The sequence below is a fragment of the Terrapene carolina genome, unplaced genomic scaffold (genome assembly GCF_002925995.2).
Source record: "Terrapene carolina triunguis isolate 2854851 unplaced genomic scaffold, T_m_triunguis-2.0 Scaffold714, whole genome shotgun sequence".
NCBI classification, from domain to species: Eukaryota; Metazoa; Chordata; order Testudines; family Emydidae; genus Terrapene; species Terrapene triunguis.
The window spans coordinates 3,359,369-3,379,634 of NW_020665065.1; the positions used below are offsets into that span (position 1 = coordinate 3,359,369).

The 20,266-nt window shown below is 43.7% G+C and overlaps 1 protein-coding gene across 1 annotated transcript; it reads left to right on the plus strand.

Annotated features, from left to right (window-relative positions):
- Nucleotides 1-840: 840 nt before the first annotated feature.
- On the plus strand, nt 841-19,655 carry LRRC47 (leucine rich repeat containing 47). The gene is made up of 8 exons (XM_029913562.1): nt 841-1,064; nt 4,317-4,992; nt 5,787-6,248; nt 9,202-9,318; nt 14,044-14,159; nt 15,115-15,217; nt 16,565-16,654; nt 18,791-19,655. Exons 1-8 carry the CDS (start codon nt 841-843, stop codon nt 19,031-19,033), a joined length of 2,031 nt encoding a protein of 676 aa, XP_029769422.1. The 3' UTR covers nt 19,034-19,655.
- Nucleotides 19,656-20,266: the final 611 nt, after the last annotated feature.

The window sequence follows — 20,266 nt, forward strand, 5'->3', positions numbered from 1 at the left end:
CCAGAGCTTTTCGAGTTAAGTGAAATGAACTGTCCTACCACAGCTGATTCTCTTGTCATGCACAAGCTCCCACATCCTTAGTACTGCCTCTGGGGTCATCTTGTGCATCAACAGCAAGCCCTTGTAGAAGCAAGAGTCCCTGTTCATAAAGTTGCTTCTGCACCTGACAGTCCCAAAAGTCCTGAAGCCTGGGTGGGCCTCGGGCATATGCCCAGGAACACATGGTCAATGGGGAAGAGCTGGATCGTCTCGGAGTCCAAGAACAATCTTCTGGCCAAGGCGGTGGCTATGAGGAAGCCTCCCCCACCGGCATGGGAGGTAGGGCTCGTCATAGAGCCCCTTGGGGATATAGTACCTGCTATGCCTGTTCCGCCTGGGGAAGGCCGCACTGCTGCTGTCCCCAACAAAGGGCCAGGGCAGGTTGGGGTCTCCGCGCCGGGATCCAGGAAATCCAGCATGGTACCCGTGCGCACGAAGACGTTGCTGCCTTGGAAGAGGAACTCGACCTGTGGGCAGTGCCGGTGGAACCAGCGCAGGAAGTTGACCTCCTGCAGGGTGCGCACAAGGAAGAGGGTCCGGACCCGGCCGCCCCGGCCACCTCCAGCTTGCGGCCCCGCGTGCCCTGCACGGCCACCTGCCACTTGAAGTGCTCCAGCCCTGACTTGACAGCGAAGAGCAGGGCCGTGCGGTCGCCCTGGCATTTCTCGGGTGGCTGAGTAATGGCAGCGGCGGTACAGTAGGAAGGGGTGGAATCGCCCATCCACCTGCCCAAGCCAGCCCGGGGCACCCGGCACCACACAGCTTAGCGAGTCCCCAAGAGGAGCCCTGGCTCAGTCTACTATGGACCAGCTGGAGCCAGCCCCGGGGGGCCCAGTGCCCCCTGGACCCTGGCTCCAGTTGCTGCAGCTGGTACAGGGTGAGCAGCATGGCCAGGAGATAGGAGATGCTCAGGCCAGCCTGCAGCTGCCTTCCATGCTGGGCAGCGGACCCCTGCCAGCAGTTAGGCATCCATGCGCCCTGCCTGGGCCCCTGCGCTCGCCGCCTGCCGGGGGCACCGTCAGCAGGTCTGGCTCCAGGTTACCACTTCTCCAGCCTGGAGCTAGCCCACCCCAAGAGATGTGCAGAGTGCTTCTGGTGTCCTGGCCATGGGCTGACTGCAGGGCCACTCCCCAGGGCGAGCCTGCCAGGATAGGACTGGCTCCCTGGGCCACCACTTGAGCCCAGAACTGCTTGGCTTGATGCCCGAGTTGCAGATTCCAGCATGGCCCTCTGCGTGGAGAAGCTGGGGGGAAGGGCGTGCAGTTCTTGGCCTCCCTGACTTAATGCATTGTTCAGCCTTTCTCATGTCGATCACATCCAACAATAACAGGGAGAGGCAGGGGGAGCAGCCTTAGCGGGACTCTGCCGGCGAGTCTGGGGCTGCGAGATCTGGCTGGGTGTTGGAATAAGAGTGCAGAATGAGCGCAGATCAAAGCAGGCTTTTGGAGATAGTGCCAGGGTTGTAAAGCACTACAAACTTGCCAAGTAACTCAGATGGCTGGGATGTTAATATGACCCCAGTGACTCCATTTCTTGCTGTGCAGGCATAGTCAGTGCAGCTTGTCCAAAATGACCCCCTGCCCACACACACACATACCCCTGAAGAAGTGCTCGGTGTAAGCTCCAAGCTGGTCTCTCTCACCAACAGGAGCTGGTCCAATGACAGACAGTACCTCACTCACCTTGACAAAGAAGTTGCTGTGTGAGTCTTTTAAGAGAGGCAATGAGCACTGAGAGTTAGCCCTGACTGTTAGAAAATCAGAAGTGTGAAAACTGGGAATAAGATTTTTTTTTATCAAATAAACAGATTATTTTACATCTACTATAATCACAACACACACGTTATTGCTCAACTCTCAGGGAAGTAGAACAGGAAAACCGAAAAGCTAGTGTTAGTGCCATTCTATGACAGACCTGCGGGTGGCTATCTTAAAACAGAAAAACTTCAAAAACAGACTCCAACGAGAGACTGCTGAGCTGGAATTGATATGCAAACTAGACACAATCAACTCAGGGCTAAATAGGGATTGGGAATGGCTGAGCCATTACAAACATTGAATCTATCTCCCCTTGTAAGTATTCTCACACTTGCTTCTTATCAAACTGTCTGTACTTGGCTACCTTGATTATCACTTCAAAAGTTTTTTTTCTCTTACTTAATTGGCCTCTCAGAGTTGGTAAGACAACTCCCACCTGTTCATGCTCTCTGTATGTGTGTATATATATCTCCTCAATATATGTTTCACTCAATATGCATCCGAAGAAGTGGGTTGTAGCCCACGAAAGCTTATGCTCTAATAAATTTGTTAGTCTCTAAGGTGCCACAAGTACTCCTGTTCTTTTTGCGAAAAGCTAGTTGGCTGTCAGTAAATGACCAGCAATCAGATCACTAACTTAAATTTAAGCAAGTGCAAAACTATCGGCAAGCCGAGAGTATCCTCGCTATAACACCCCTTTATAATATTTTCTTGCTCTAATTGAGCAACATATGGCACTAGTCATCTTGCTTTCTTGTAATATACATATGTGGACAAGATACCCCCTCTGTTGGCAGAGCAATAGATTTACTCCTAGTGTTTTAGCTAGAAGTTAGAGACATACTCTGAAGACACACGTAGCATATGATTTTGCTGGTATCTGTGTTTCTGTACCATAGTGTATATTTTTTGAAGTTTCTTTCAGAATGACAGGAAAATGTGAACTGATTCTTTAGGATACCAGAATCGAGTATATTTAATTATCCTACTTGGTTTGGCTTTTTGAAGTGTTTGGCTTTTATATTGTGTCTCTTAAGAAGTTTGCATAGCTCTAGGTTATAATTATTACATTTTCACTGTTTGAAAATGTCCCTTCATAGGGGATTCTTGTAAATGAGGTTGATTAATGATTGTCTCTTGATAATAATAATAAAGGAATTAAATGGTCATCTTTTAAATATATCATCGGGCATCCAAATACACATATTTTCAGGAAGTCCACAAAGTCCAAAAACCATTTTCTAAATTATTTGGGATATTAAACAGTTCCTATTTTATTTTTAACACATTTTATTTCACATTTAAAGGTTACATGTTGTATAATTAAGGTCAAATGTGTGTGGTATTAAAGGGACAAATTCCTTTGTAAAAAAAAAATTGGATGTGCTTATGTAAAGACAGTATCATAATCCATATGCAGAAGGGAGATGAATTAAGGCTGCCTAGGCATTTCTGTCATTTCCTAACTTTTGAGTGATTGACTTTGCACCTTAATGGTCTTTTACCATAACTTTTTTTTGGTTTGTTTTTTGCTATAGTTTTGGGAGAATAGAGGTGGGGGAAAGGAGAATGATTCCCCCCTGAATTCCCCCTGCCTAGGCTGAGATAGTGAGCCCTCCCTCTCCTTTCAATGTCCTTTAACCACACTCATTTCATGTACAGTTAGTCCCATTTATGTCAGTGAAAGAAAGTACTTCCCATCCTTTGAGGTGAAAAAATGGGCCCTTATAGGCACTGCCACCTTGTGACAAAATGGTGCAGCCAGGCATCAGCCACAGGCTAAAATCTGCCCTCGGCTTTGCACACACAGTTAGGCCAGGTCTACACTTAAAAATTAGATTGACCTAGCTACACCGCTCAGGGCTGTGAACAATTCCGTGCCCTGCATGACGTAGGTAGATCAACCTAACCCCCAGTTGACCTAGCTACCGCCTGTTCTGCCTCTGGGAGAGGTGGGTTAGCGGCTGTGAGTTACCTACATCAATGGAAAACCGTGGATGTAGGGTCTGCGCTACGGTGCGACTACATTGGGTTGCCAACCCGCCAGGATTCTCCTGGAGTCTCCAGGAATTAGATTAATCTTTAATTAAATGCGATGAAACGTCCAGGAATTCGTCCCACCAGAATTGGCGACCCCAGGGCTACAATGGCACAGCTGCTGTGGCTGTAGTGTGGACACACCCGCAGTTACGGGCACAGGCACCAGTTGTCCCAGAGCTGGGCTGAGACCCCCCCCTGCAAGGTGACTCCAGGCAGGTTGGCAATAAGGGGGAGGCTAGTGGGACACTCTAGCCTCCCTTTGTGCTGCTCTCCATGGCAGCCACACCCACTCTCCTCCCTCGGCAATGGGAACGCGACCCTCTGGCCTCTCTGGCGGCCCCTCGCTCTATGGCAGTGCCGGGCGTGGCGCTGTACAAGCGATGATGGGACACTCTAGCCCGCCTTCCGCGCCGCTCTCTATGGTCAGGCGACCGACCCCAGGCCCGCACCGCCCCCGGAAGCAGTGCCGTGACCCGGAAGTGCGGGGTCGGCAGGCAGCATGGCGGACCCGGCCTCTTGGCCGGAGCTGGAGGCCGCGGAGCGGGAGCGGCGCCGGGAGCTGGTTCTCCCCGGCGCGGCGGTGGAGGCCCGTATCCGGGCGGGGGGCGGCCGCCTGCCCCCGCGGCTCCTGGCCCTGCCGCTGCTGCAGGCGCTGGAGCTGAGCGGCTGCGGGGCGCTGCGGGAGCTGGGCCCGGGGCTGGCGGCGGCGCTGCCGGCCCTGCACACCCTGGTGCTGCGCGGGAACGGGCTGGGCCCGGCGGGGCTGGGCGCTCCGGAGGGCCCGGGGCTCGGAGGCCCCTTGCCGGCCCTGCGGGTGCTGGACCTGTCCGGGAACGGGCTGGAGACGCTGCCCGCGGCGCTGGGGGGAGCCCTGGACCCGGCCGGGCCCTGCGCTCCTGGGGGCCCCCCCGCCTTCCCCCAGCTGCGGAGCTTGAACCTCACCGGGAACCGGCTCCGGGAGCTGGGGCCGGGCTTGGCCCGGGCCGCCCCCCAGCTGCAGACCCTGCTGCTCTCCGGGAACCGCCTGAGTGCCCTGCCCGGCGGCCTCCTGCCCCCGGGCGCCTCCGGCCTCCTCCCACTGCTCAGCCAGCTGGAGGCAGCCGACAACGGGCTGCAGGAGCTGGGCTCTGCCGTCGCCAACCTGCCGGCCCTCAAGGTCAGGGGGAGAGGGTGAGGAGAAGGGGCTGGTTAAAGAGACTGGCTACCCCTGGGGGAGGTGAGGTTGAGCCCCTCATATGGTGGGTGGAGAAGGGGTTGAGGGGCTGGGACCCCACAGGAGATTGCAGGTGGCTTCCTGTAGGTTGGAATGGGGTGATGCTGCAGCCCTGTGGGAAGGGAGAGAGACCATTTTGCCAACCCCCGTGTAAAAATATCACAAGTTAGGCACTTAAAAAAACCCTGTGATTTTAACTAACGCCACATTTGGGCTTCATTTTATTTGCTTTCTAGTTTCTGAGCCTTTAGATTGCATTTGGTTCAGGTTATCAAGCTTTTCTCCGCAACCAAGAGGGCTAGACACTTTTTTAATGGAAGAAGAGCTTCTCGCTTCATTGATCCTGGATACTGGGGCTTTAAGAAACTCACAAATGTTGCATGACTTGTGAGAGTTGTCAACCTGGGTGACGATTAGACCTTTATGAGAAAAGGTTGATGCATTGGAGTCTGCTAAATTACAAGTTCTAAAAGTGGTGGGTGTTCTATAGAGGAACTGCCAGAATTCATGAACTATGTAATGGTGCATTGATAGAATGACGTATCTTGGCTTTAGGGTTAGGTAAAACAAATGATCTTTGGGGGGGGGGATGTCTACATAAAATGTAGACATTTTATGCCATGCCTTACCATGTGGCATCTAGCTGCCTTCTGAGCAAACAGCGTGCCAAGGCAGAGCTAGGCCCAAGCTGTTTCGAAGCAGCCAGTCTAACTTTGTAAATGCTTTTCCTCCCTCAGATCCTGGATGTTTCCAATAATGAATTATCAGAAATCCCCGCTGAGCTTGCTGACTGCCCTAAATTAAAGGAGGTCAACTTCAGAGGGAACAAACTGAAAGACAAGCGGCTGGAGAAAATGGTCAATAGCTGCCAGACAAAATCCATTCTGGAGTACTTGCGGGTTGGAGGCCGAGGAGGCGGCAAAGGAAAGGGGAAACCAGACAACTTTGATAAAGAAGAGAGTAAGAGAAAAAAGAGGGATAAACGCCAGAAAAAGGATAGCGGAGATGGGGAACAGGACAAGCTGGAAGAGGTGAATAAACTGATGATCAAGATTCTGCACATTGCAGAAAATCCAGCTCCGATGGTAGTTAAAGTTAGTCCAAATATCAAAGAAGTTCGGCCATACATTGTTTGCTGTGTGGTGAAGGGAATGAATTTGAAGCAAGGAAATGCCTTGAAGAGATTTCTTTCTGCACAGGTAATTATTGAAGGATTAGGTTATAACTTTTGTGAATCCGTTTTCAATGTGATCATTTTACTCCCATTCCAAATGAACAGAATTGAGAACAGTCTGTTCCTTGGTATAGACTCCATTAAAGAGAAAATAGAGTGACTAAAGAAGCTATTGCACACAAGCATAAACCTCGAGGACTGCTTTTCTGTAAGTACATGAGTTTAGTTTTTTAGAGAGGGAGCTTTTCCCAACCAAGGAAGTAACTGATCAGTTGTTATGATGAACATTGATGTTTTTAAATTCTGGGGGACTCTTAGATTGACTGCAGTATAACAGTACATAACAAATTACATCTATTCCTTTATGTGCAATTTGCTTTAGTTTCAGATTTTTGCCCTAATTTGTACTAAACTGAAATTTGCAGTAGATCACTCAAAGCTTTCTTTATGAAATAGGTGTTAGGAGCTCAGATACTATTGCGGAAGGTGCCACATAAGCACGCCGATTTCTGCTACCAGTTTAAAAGCTCCTTGTAGCTTTGCCATATACATTATGTACTGGGAACGAAGGATAAATGTGAATCCATGTTAAAATCAGAGACAGCAAAGACTCTTTCAATCAGTGATACTCAGACCTCAGTTGTTCAGGAGCCAAATTAGGGATCAACGTTACCCAAAAGAGCCACAGTAGTGTGAATTCATTGTTTCATTCACTATAGTACTATATAGTCATATTTCAACAGTATGACAGGAAATATTTAGTTTATATATTGCTGTGAGAATATCTATATAATATATAGATTATGTTATTATTTTATCAACTACAGTTGGTTAATAACATAATACAAGCATCCTGATTGGTTAAGAAGTTAGACTGGTTAATAATTAAATCTCACAGTGTTTTAATATGTGCTGCAAATAACCGCAGGAGACACTAAAGAGCCACTTACAGCTTACGAGCCTCAGTCTGAGTATCACTGATTTCGATCACAGTGTGTTTTTTCTCTGGTGCTGGACTGGTAGTTTCCTACATCTGTTCTTCAATGCTTTGTCCAGTCTAGTTTTAAACACCATTTGTGGCTTTAAAACTATATTAAGCCATACTAATAGCACATGTTTGTACTCTAGTTTTCAGACTTGAAGGAGGTATGTTTGAAAAAATGTCCTAACTAGTACATTAGTCACCTTGTCCGCTAGATGGCAGATGCTAGTTTTTCTCAAATGTACAGGTCCTTGTGTATCTATAGTTTTTCTACCTTGGTCGACTTGTGCTCTGCTACACATTTCCTAATGGAAAATGATGAATTAGAGGGATAGATCACCCAAAGTGCTTTTTGTTCATTCAAGTAAGTGCCCAACTTTGGTCCCATACAGTAATTGATGCTTACAAATGCACAATCTTTCAAAATATTATGCATAACAATTGCATTTAAAGTTGCAGGCTGCAATGGAGTGTTTTCCCCAAAACACCTTGTTGAGATTGGATCAGTTTCTTTTCATGGGTTTGCTAATTTTGCCATATGTGGTAATAAGCATCTTCAAATACTCAGTCTCCTTACTTGTATAGTTAATAAGTATGGGATTTAGGGGTGGGGAGGAGAGAGTGGAGGATGGGGAAGATTATTTTGGAAGAAAAACAAGTAGTACGGGGCAAAATTTGACCTACCATAGAGTTGTCAGCTGGAGGGAAGTTTCCTCTTGTAATTGATATATTAAATATCTAAATAGAAGCATTTTATCTGCTCCCTAATTATTATCTTTTGTCTCCATTTTTATGGAACCAGCAAAACAAATCTGAACTCCTCTCTTCTGTCTCTGCATTATAATTAGGCTTGGCAGAAATTGATTTTTTCCTCTAATTTCAACAAATTTTTTAGGGTAAAAAAAAAAGTGGAAAAAACCCCACCCATGACAGCATGTCTGAGTTCACCCAGGCTCGCATATAGGGATAAAAATAGCAGTGTAAATGTTCTTCCTCGGGCTGGAGCCCTGTCTCTGAGATACACCCCCCTCGCCAGGTTTCAAAGCCCAGGCTCCAGCCAAACGGGAATGTCTACGCTGCTGTTGATAGTCCTATCGCATGAGCCCAAGTCATTGACATGGGCTTTGAGACTTGCTGCTGTCAGGCTTTTTTGCGGTATCGATATATCCTTAATTTTTACAGTTGCTGGAAATTAAGCAGGGGTTAGGTTTGGGGTTAGGGCAGCACTGACAGTAGGAGAATACAGGGGACTCCCTGCATGGCTGACGGGACCCAGGGTGCAGGGAAGACTGTGGTCCTGGCAGAGCCCCTGGCCCCAGGTTGCTGCTAAACAGTGCCTGCACAGGGATGGCTTCCACATTCCTGGCTGGTGAGTAGGTGGGGCTGTGACAGCAGAGCTGCAGAGGGCTCTCTGGGCTGGTGACTTTGGATCCCTGCAGGCCAAAGGGGTGAGGAATGCTGTTGTCCTGGTATGGCAGAGCAGGGACCCCCAGCACTCCCAGTTAGTGTGAGCAGGGGCTGCAGAGGGCTCCCTGCACTGCCACAGGGCTGGTGACACCCAGTCCTTGTAGGTGCAAGGCAGGGAGGCTGTGCTCCCGCTGACTGTTACTAATCAGGTTTTTTTTTTCCCTGTCGATTTCAGTTTGTCAGTTGAAATAGTTTACCAACATCTATCCATTTAAATGGAACGCTACAGAGCGTAATTATCAGGAAATTAACAAGCATTCTTTCCAGTGCCATGTGGACAATGGTGAATTACTCTGTTTTGTAAACGAGTAAAGAGAACTATTGCTTTCAGCCCCATCCAACAGAGGGGGAAGCAAAGGCTTGTCAAATGGAAAAAGACTAAGTTGATGGAGGGGGGGGAAATGTTTGGATACTACGGGACTAGTTTAATAAGACAACTTAGAGTAAGGTTGAAGTTGGTAATGGTACAGGAATGCTGAAGGACATTGGCTGGTAACTTCATATTTCTGTGTCCTGCACATTTTGTTAGATCAAACTTCATGATGACATCTGTGAGAAACGAACAGCAGCAACCATTGCCACACATGACCTGCAGCTGATCAAAGGGCCCCTGCTGTATGATGCTCAGCCACCTAACGAATTAAAGGTAGGATAAATAACCTTTTTCCTGTTGCTTTATCAAACTTTGGAGTGATACAGAAATGGGAAGATGCAATTTTGCACGCTAAAGAAATGAGAAAATTTAACTGGAACCAGGAGGTTAAGTTCAGAAAGTGTGCTAACATTGTACCAATCCCTATCTAAATCAGGCTCAGAAAACTCCTCACTATTCAAATATCCTTCAGATGGTGCACGTTTATCAAATTATCTGATTTACTAGTAGTCACAGAACCCCTAGCACTAGTTGAATACCTTAAACATTCAAACAGGTAAAGCAGTCCAACATGTGTTTCTCCATAAAGAGCATTTTGATCTTGCATGTTACGCACCTTTGCTTAGGGTGACAGAGGTCTTGGTGTTTCCCTGTTAACAGTTTCACTGCTGGTCCTCTCATCCATGTTGAGCTGTTGCCAAGTTAATGTTCAGTGGAAGTCCATAAAATGTTAGGATATACCTGGAGTGTTGTGCAGCATAGCAGGTGTTCATTCACGTGAATGTACCAGGAGGGATCGGCAGCAGTCTATAAGGTAATCAGTTGAACCAAATTCAGGCTCTGTTCACCAATTCTTTCTCTCTGGCAGTTTCTATTGCCACACCCCCAGATAATGTAATCATTTACCACTCATTAGTATACCGCGCTCTTAAGCTAAACTCAATACAAGACTTAAACCCATGCTACAAAATGTTACTTTAACATGCTGCTCAGGAAACCCCTTTGTGAATTGCCATTGTAAGAGGAAGTCAGTGAACTCATTAACTTCATTGTTGATCTGATTAAACAGGGAAGTCTGAATAGTGTGGATTTTGAGAGCAGCTCAGCATTGTTCATTTCTTCTCTCTGCACACAGTCTAATCAGCAGGGCCATGTACTTCATTTCCAGGGATTGCCCAAGTATGGCTTCTGCTGTGATACCGTAGTTATCCTCATTCAGTGTGTGGTGATAGCAAGATGGTTGTGCCAGTCTTTGTGATGGTTAATGTGCTTGTTGCTTTCAAATTAATTAGATGTTGTGCCAGTCATTTCAAAGGCAGCTTTTACCACAGAGGGTAATACTTTATGTTAGAAAGAAATTGAAGTTCAGGACTGAATATGTCTGGCAAAATTGATTTTTCTACAATAACAAGTAGCAGAAAACCCTTCTACGTTCGAGGTCCTACACTTGAAAAGCTCTCTCAGAATTTACATGGGCTAAAAGTAATGTTTCTTCTCCAAGGTGCTATAGTGTCCAGTTAGTGAATCTGCAGGTTCTCACCAGGGTTTGGATGTAAAACTAAGCTCTGGATGCTCCTGCAGTAACTCCTCTGTAATGAGGCATTTCAAACAGGAACACTGCCTGCTTAGAGTAGAAGTCAATCTGCTCCACATCCATTTGTGTTCCAACAGAGATGCGCACTCTAGTGTTCAGGTTCATTTGCAGTACTAAAAACTAGATTCTCTCTCTCTCCAGTTCTTGGTTCCTTCTTACTAATCATGGGTAAGCTAGCCTCCTGACAGGAAACTCGGGTAAACAATGGAAAGAAGCTTATGTAAAACATAACTCAGTATTACACTTGGATATTCTATCAGAAATAGCTGCACTCTTCGAACACACATAATTCTGTCAGTGTTTGTGCATCTCGTGTTATTGATAGTAGGCAATGTGTTGTCATGAAGAGAAGAGCAGGTCTCTTAAATCATCACATCTGCACAGGGGGAGCCAGAAGAAATTTTCAACGGCACTAAAGCTTGTTTAATTCTAGATGCTGTGATTGCAAACCAGGTCGGGGGCGGGGGGGTGTTAAGGTTCGGGAGCTATAGAGTCCTGAAATATGGTCCATGACCTCACTTTGGCTGGCTAGAGCTCTTAGATGCAGACTGCCTTCTTTCCATCACTAATAATGCAATCATCAAGGCATTTCTGTTCATTTCCATAGGAGTGCAGGCAAATGTTAGTAGTTAATGCATTTTGTCTAAAGTGTTTAATCATATACAGATGAGGTTCAGGCCTCCAACAGTTGCCCTCTTATGGACTGAGGCCATTTGAAGCTAGAAATTATTTGGAACAAGTCCAGTACTTGTCTCTTGCTACAAAGGAACTGACAGGCTCTAGTAAACTTACCTACCTGTTGCCCAAGGCAAAAACACTTAACTGTACTTCCTGATGAAATGTTGCTAATCTTTGGTTCTTTGTTTACTTTTAATAGTCAAGATGGCAAAGCATCTCTGATTTAAACCACGCAGACCACAAAGTAATCCCCGATCAAACAAGGCTTTCTGAGAACCCACTTCACAGAATATATTTAACTCCTAGCAAACAGTACCAGCCAGCAGTAGAATCCAGGAACCAGTCTCTCATATATAATTAAAATTAGAAAAAATGTTGCAAGTGTGGACTTTGGCCAAGAGATCACAAATAAATCCTGAACTTCATTGCCTCTCTTGTGGCCTTAATTGCAGGTGCAAATACTAGAATGTGGACATCTAACTGCCTGACTCTGCTTGCCAATTGGGCAAACATGTTTAATGCAAGTTATTTTGTGTGAATAGTCACAGAATACAGCAGGCTAATGAACACTTCTGGAGACTTTGTCCAATTATTTCCTTGGGTCACAAGTGAAAGATTTTGTTGGATCTTCAAATTTAATTGTCCACAGCATCATGATTCTAAAGGGACCAGAATCCAAATTGTGGGGTAGTTCTTCATAGTATGAGCCAGTGCTATATTTTTTCTGCCCGTTATCATTAATTGATGACCAAACTATGGGAATAGCCTATGAGATGCACCTAAAAACGTGTTTTTCTCGTTCCATTAATACAACAGGAGAGCAATTGACTAACTTTTTTTTTTTTTAAGGTGGTGGGAGGAGGCAAAGTGGTGAGGCAGGGGTTATTTGCTTATTAGAAATAAACCATAGTGTGTGTTCCCCAGTTGGACACAGCTCCTCTCCGTACCGTCTCCTCTCAGCTGTGCAGGAGTATTTCCAGCATGGAGTGATTAAAATAAAGGCATCTAAATCATTGTCATAATTTAAATTGCTTGATCTAAAACAAATACAAATAACTGTTTTAAATCACATTGAGGCTTTGTAAAATGAATTTTAGATTTTGTCCATTGCAACTTTAGATGAAGAAAATTTGTGCTGGGTTATAATGAGGATGGTTCTGTTTTAATTGCACTATTGTTAGGGTATTTTATTTCAGTTTTATGTAACTGCTATAGGCAAAATAAAACATGGAGAACTAAGGTCTTGATCCTGCAAACATTTAAGTGGGTACATAACTTCACTCACTAATAGTCCCATTGATTTCAGTGTGCTTAAAATCAAGTGTTTGCAGCATCTGGGGCTAAAATTGTATTGTTATTAAATATTTTTCTCTGAGTAGAATAATCATCTTTGTCATTTTAAACGGCTTGTTTCGGTGTTAACCACAAGAAGTTTAGATTTTCAATATGATAACTAAATGATTGTGGCCTTTATATGTACAGGCTAAAATATAGGAGCCTAAAGTTAGGCTCCAAAGCCCCTGTGTAAGTACCTCTGGGTGGAGTTTTCAAAATCACCAGAGTGACATGGGAATGCAAGTCCCATTGACTTCAAACTGAACCGTGATTTAGGAGTATAGCCTGTTTGAAGCATTTCAGCTTTCTTGACTTGTGGAAGTACAATCTATCAGAAGGTGTTGGTTGTAAATATAGCATGGGCTATTTGCGTAGCCATTTTGTGTTTGAGTTTGTGGGTGTTCTCGTATGAAGGATGTGAGTAGGCTCTGGACTCGTTTTTCCACACAGATAAACATTTGAAGTGTGATGGTTCTTGGAAAGAAATCTCTATGTAAAATCTGAAGTTCTACAAGCAATTAATAAACTAAAGAGAAGTACAAAACAAAGACTAAAGAAGGCAAAGAACTAGCAACATGTAAAGTTAAATAAAAAGTTTGCTTTTTTAAAATGATTTTTCTACCCGTTTTCCATCCTGCTGCTCCCTCTGAGTCTTGCTTTGCTCCAGTCTGTTTGCAGCACCAATGAGAAGGCGGATTGCAGAGCGGATCAAATAGTGAGGGACCATAATCACTGCTTGAGCATGTAACAGCAGCCACCCTTGATAAAACCTAGGGCAACTAGAAGAGACTTCAGCACTAATTGGGGTGGGGGAGTTTTCTAAACTCTGCAGACTCGATTAAACTCTACAGCTCTATATAGTAAAGTAAAATCTGAGATATATACATCACAAATTAGGCCTGTAGGGCATAAGAGTTAATACTAAAACTATTCAGTTTTTTCTTATAAAATAGTCCAAAGCACTGGAAAGTCCTTGGGTGAACTATGGTTCGAAGATACGTATCTCAGGTCAAGCTCTTTATTCTTGAATGTCTCCTATTTACTCAACTCAAAAATAAACATGATTTTCAAAACTCAAGAACATAGCATAATTAATAGGAATGTCCCTTTGGTGTGGTAACACAAACAAGAGTCCTGGCAGGGAGTTTAAACATGCCTGAGTATCTAGGATGTTTTTAAAGAATGAAATGTCACACATGTTTCATAAAATACCCCCTTGTCTATGTTCCAAGCAGTATATTGAAATAGAAGAATTAGTTATGAGGAACGTTCAGTTAAATATTATAATCTCCCCATTTTTTATCCCTTTAGCTCTTATGAACTAGCTCAGATAGTCCTGACATCAATGAATGACTCTTAGCTTTTAAGTATTTGCTTTCTCTCTGATACAGGTAATGCCACTGGGTCGGAAGGAGATCAAGGCAAAGGATCTTGTCCGTCAGTTGCAGTTAGAGGCTGAGGAACAAAGAAAACAGAAGAAGCGTCAGAATGTTTCTGGACTGCACAAGTCAGTGTATTAATGCACATCTTTTTTCAAATTGATCAGACACATTTTGGCCAGTTTAAGATCACGTGAAAAGCAACAGTATTGTAACTGCAAAGAACATCAGATTTGCCCTCTGTGCTTAGTTATGAAAGGCAACATGTAATGGTAATGGTGCATATGCACTCAACATGAGCTCCTGAAAATCTAGAGGGGAAAAAAGGGGGGGGGGAGATTTACAAATAACAATACTGAGTAAAATGTGGTTGTTGTGACATGTTGTTGTGCCTCCTATTATACCAAGAGTTAATTTGGAAGTTGTCACCATTACTACAATATAAACTGTGCCTAAAGACAGTGGATGTTTGAGAGGCGGGAATGTGGAGGGGAGCTACATATAAATGTAAGCACAATAAGTTTACTTATATGAAATGTCCAAAATTCTGTCAATGGAACAGCTTGTAAGGAGCTGAAACCTTTAAGTGACTATACATCTAATTTGAAGGAAAGCGACACATCACCCTTCCCATCCCGTTCCTATTGGGATCATCTCACATGTCCATCATCGTGCATGTTTGGGGGAAACTGACCAGGTAAACACAGTGGGGATTGCATATTTCTGTAAGTGGTGGAGAAAGGTAAAGAGACTTAAATTTAAGCATATGAACTCGTAGTGTCAGTAAAACAAGCTCTAAAATGTTGCTATATTTTGAGCACTGGGCACAATAAAAGCATTAAGAACATGTTTGCTCACTTTGGCAATTGGAATATTACTTTAACTTTAAAGTTCTTCATGATATTACTGCATTACTCACCTTCAGTGCAGGCCGTGCAGTTGTTTGTCATGATGCTGTAGTTATGTTTTTCTGTGTGTTGGATCAGAAACACACAACCTCCATTTTCCCACTCTTCTAACTGTCTTATTTATTGTTGCCTGATTGTTCTCTTTCCATTATCTTCACTTTTTTTTCCTTGACAGGTACCTTCAATTACTGGATGGGAAAGAGAACTATCCTTGTCTAGTAGATGCTGAGGGTGTTGTGATTTCTTTCCCACCAATCACTAACAGTGAGAGAACAAAGGTACAAAAGTTTCAATCCGCTTATATCTGAGTCTCAATGATAGTGGAAATGGGCCAGGCTTCAAAACTAAATCACTCCAATCCTCTCCTTGTCAGGAGATACTCAGAGGTGTTGTGGAATAACTACTCCTGATATTACCATATGTTCAAGTCTCCATTGAAATTCATGACCGAGTTTAGAATCTGAACTTTAAGGTCTAAAGTTTATATACTAAAAGCACTAGATTTTAAAACATGAATTTAAAGTCAAACTATGCATTTTTAATGCTGAATGTCAAAATTATGTTACGCTATTTAGCAGTGCTGTTTAACCTTGATGGCCTGTAGCAACCCAGTGAATAGCTTTACTGGAGCGAGAAAAAAATCTGGCTTACTAAGTATTTTTATATAGATTATATAATGCATGCTGCTGTAATAATTACTAAAAAAGAACACTGTGCGTATCATAGCAGTGGCTCCTGTCCTGTGGGGCTGGCTGGGCTTGGCTCCCCACTCTGGGTGTTGTAACCTCTGGGGTCGTAGAGTTACCCACTCACATTTGGCCCAGCCGGCAGCCTGTCGTCATGATGGAGGAGTGGTGCTGTGACTTCACGCAGCAATAGTACATACGAGCCCAGCCAGTCCTGTAGGAGTCACTGCTGTGGGATGAGTGTGGGAGCCTGCCCCATCCCAGGGCCTCCCATCTCCCCAAGGGCAGGACCTGACCAGGCCTCCCACTCGACTGTTTGGCTACATCTACACCATGAGCTAGGGATGTGATTTCCCTTGATCGTATACAGATACTTGTACTACCTGTCATCGAGCTAGCGGGAGTATAAATAACAGCGTAGCCATCATAGTACAGGTAATGGCAGCAGAGGCACAGCTAAGCCATGCTGAGTATGTACTCCCCTGAAACCAGTAGGTATGTACTCAGCATGGCTGTAGTGGGTGGACTGCTATTGATACAGCTAGCATGAGTATGTGTTCGCAAACAAGGGCATCATGCCCTTAGCTCATAGTGCAGGCACAGCCTTTGACGAATCCTGGCCACCCAATCTTTGGATGGCAACCCACAGGCTGAGAAACCATGCTCTGTAGTAAGCCGTTCCAAAGGTACGATGTTTTGGCCTGAGACAGCTGGTTATTGAGCTGCCCAGATAGGTGCAAACATACAGTTCTTCCTTCATGAAGTTAGCAAGATTCACGTGTAGTTACTTGTGCACTTGGATGTTTTTCAAATAAAGCTGAAATATCCTTTGAAAAACAAATGCACCAAAATGATTATGGAGCTGTGTGCACTAGTTTCTATTTCATTGTATTACAATTCAGCCTTCCCTTTTCTGAGTCCATCTGGAATACTTTTCAGATTAGAAAAAACACTTCTGAGCTCTTTCTGGAAGTGACGAGCGGCACCAGCCTCCAGATCTGCAAAGATGTCATGGACACCCTTATTCTAGTAAGTATTCCAGTAAGCTGACTCTATAGCTTGTTCTTTGTGTGTGCCCCTGAATAAGAGAACCAAGTTGGAATAGAGAGGTACATGGAGCTTCATTTCTCCCTTTATTGTTTATAATTTTGTCTTTATTGCATGTTACTCTGAACATTTACTATTGGTAACTTTATTGCATGTGACTATGCCACTTCTTAATCAGGAAGTGTCAATGGACTTCAGATGCATTACTGCCTATTGGACATGCACACCTCTATATAGATTCATAGGCTCCAAGGCTAGAAGGAGCCATTGTGATCATCTAGTCTGACCTCCACGGGCCAGAGAACCTCCTCCAAAATAATCCATACAGCAGAGCTTTTTAGAAAAACATCCAATCTTGATTTTTAAATTGTCAGTGATGGAGAATCTACCACAACCCGTGGCAAGCTATTCCAGTGGTTAATTACTCACTGTAAAAAAATGTACACCTTATTTCCAGTCTGAATGTGTCTAGCTTCAATTTCCCACCATTGGATCATATTACACCTTTTTCTGCTGGGTTGAAGAGCCCATTATTAAATATTTGTTCCCATTTAGGTACTTAGACTGTAATTAGCTCACCCCTTAACCATCTCTTTGTTAAGCTAAATAGATTGAGCTCTTTGAGTCTGTCACTAGAAGGCATGTTTTCTGATCCTTTAATCGTTCTTGTGGCCCTTCTCTGAACCCTCACTAGAACTGGACACAGTATTCCTGTAGTGGTCGCACCACTGCCAAGTAGAGAGGTAAAATCATCTCTTTACTCCTACTCAGGATTCCCTTCTTTATACATCACAGGATCGCATTAGCTCTTTTGGCCACAGAGTTAGACTGGGAGCTCATGTTCAGTTGATTATCCACTGTGACCCCCAAATCTTTTTCAGAGTCACTGCTTCCCAGAATACAGTTTTGCATTCTACAAGTTACAGTTAGCTCTGTCAAAACGCATCATACTTGCTTGTGCCCCGTTTACCAAGCAATCCAGATCACTTTGAATCAGTGACCTGTCCTCTTCATTGTTTACCACTCCCCCAAATTTTGTGTCCTCTGCAAATGTTATCAGTGATGATTTTACAGTTTCTTCCAGGTCATTGATAAAAATGTTAAATAGCTTAAGGCCAAGAACTGATCGCTGCAATACCCTCCTGGAAACAGACCTGCTCGATGACTATTCCCCATTTACAGTTACATTTTGAAACTTGTTTTTAATCCATTTAATGTGTGCCATGGTAATTTTATATCATTCTAATTTTTTAATTAAAATGTCATGCGGTACCAAGTCAGACGCCTTACAGAAGTCTAATTATATTACGTCAACACATTACCTTTATCAGCCAAACTTGTAAGCTCATCCAAAAAAATGTGAAGTTAGGCTGACAAGATCTATCTTCCAATTCACTTCAAAGCCTCCCACTATCCAGGTCTCCAGAATAGTCTGGCAGATTGAGCAGATCTTTCACCAGTCATCACAAATGGTCTCTCGGGCCAGATATAGTCTGCCTCATTTTTCAAGACTGGGGGATTCCACACTTAAACCTCTTTGCAACTCATCACAACAAAGTGTCATCAGTTTTGTTCATGTGAAAGTCCCGCAGTCCAAGGTGTCTGATGGATGCTTTCCTCCTGCACTGGAAAGACAAACTCACGTATGCTTTACCCTCCTGGTTCCGCTCCTCCTACACTTCATTAATTATCATTACCATGTTCTGAAGTCCAAGTTCAACGACACGTGTGTAGTTGATATAGGGCAGGAATGAGGACAACTTAAAATATGTTGAAAGCAGAGTCCTTAATAGTGACACTGGAGCAGGCTCTTTTCATTTAGAATCAAAGGGCTGGGATGCAAAGCCTGATTTGTAAACCTGCTTGTGTGGAATGTGGGGACAAGGCTAGCAGGAGGATTTCCGATAGAATTCACTAACCTATATAGAGAGCTGTAAGTTTCTTTTAAAAAAAAAAATGCTTAAATGAATACTGAAGGTTTCCATTTATGGTATCAGTCCCTCAGGAGTATGTAAAGCTCAGGCCTGCTTATTGGAAACTCTTCAAGCAATTCACAGCCCATCCACTGCGTTCACCCTGTACATTGAAATCTTTGATTCCTTTTTGTTTCCTAATCAGAAAATGGCAGAACTCAACAAATTCACTTTAGAGAATAAGGAGGAAGAATCCGTGTCTGATGGTGAATCGGACATGACTTCTGAACCAGTGAATTCAAATCCCAGCCAAAATGCAGAGCAAGAGAATTCTCCATTAACGGTGGAGCAGGTTCGCGTTGTGGACATGGATGGGAACTTAAAAGTACTGTATCCATCTAAAACTGACCTAACTCTGGTCTCATCTCTTTTAACCATAATTCGTTAACAGCCATCAAGGTTCTTGTAAAATGCTTTGATTTTGATTTCGAATTTTTTTGCGTATTTTACAAATACAGAGTTTGTATATGGTAAAATTAAATTATTTAGACCCCTGTCTTTACGAAAACATGTAAAGTGCCCTCCTTTTGGATGCATAACTCAGATGATTTGATCCTACTATGCAAGGAGCACTACATTCTTTCCTGTCTCAGTAATAAAGTCCCAATGTTATAACTGGTTAGAGATGTGAATTGGTTTTTAAATGCTAAACTTGGGATCTAAGTATTTCACATATTTTGTGCTCAGGATCATTCTTATCCCATCTAGTTGTAATATATAGATATGGTGACCTTGGAAGTTGAAATAATATTGACCTGTTCTAAGAAGCTTTGAAGCAAAATACCAGTTTATGAAATTGCCCGTTCCCCAAAAATCAGTCTTTTTATAAGCCTGTTTTTTGGTTTGTTTGTGTGAATTAATGTGGAAACCTATTTGTGACTTAATGAGTAAATTAACTGATAACATAAAAACTGACCAACAAGGATATATCCCATCTACTGGTACTAAAGACATTATGCAAAAACTGTATCAGCTGTCTAATATACCATAAAAAGATGAGAAGAGTTAAAGCTAATACTGATTATCATCATTTGAGTCTTATTTTTTCTTGATGCAACTTTACTTTGTAATGTGTTTATATGGGACTAAACCTGAATCACTGCAAACCCCGTAACCTCTTGTGGTTTTTTAAACTCTTCAATCTAACTGCAGCCAAATCTTTTTTTTTTTTAATTTCAGCAATAAAACTTTCATGTGATAGTTACTCCAATATATTGCTATAGATATGATGCTGCTTCTCTTGCTCACCAAAGCACCAGCAAGCCACATCAGGAGGTGTTTATCATGCTGCATTTTGAAGCTATAATCCATTCACATTGAAGTATCAGCCACTGTCGAACCTTCCCATAACCATTACATTAGCTGCCTGTTGAGTTTGCTCAGAATTTATCCTACACTTCTGTGTTTGAGGTCTATTGTTTGCAAAAGCATCGATGTTCCCCCTTGTGCTGTGCACCACTCAAACTCTCCCTTAACCCGGCAGCACAGAGAGAGCTGCTGCCGAAGGGTGACTCACGAGCTGGAATGTCTCATTAGCACACTCGGTATCGATGGAATGCACGGGGTGAAATAACGAAAAGCTTTTTTGAACAGGCAGGTAACGTTAATGGAGAAACTAACA

Bases quoted from the DNA above. Each gene is read 5' to 3' on its own strand.
- LRRC47 (XM_029913562.1), top strand. From the start codon at position 841: ATGGACCAGCTGGAGCCAGCCCCGGGGGGCCCAGTGCCCCCTGGACCC. The intron at 1,065-4,316 runs GTCTGGCTCCAG...GTGACCCGGAAG, and splicing joins GCCGGGGGCACCGTCAGCAG to TGCGGGGTCGGCAGGCAGCA. The intron at 6,249-9,201 runs GTAATTATTGAA...ACATTTTGTTAG, and splicing joins AGAGATTTCTTTCTGCACAG to ATCAAACTTCATGATGACAT.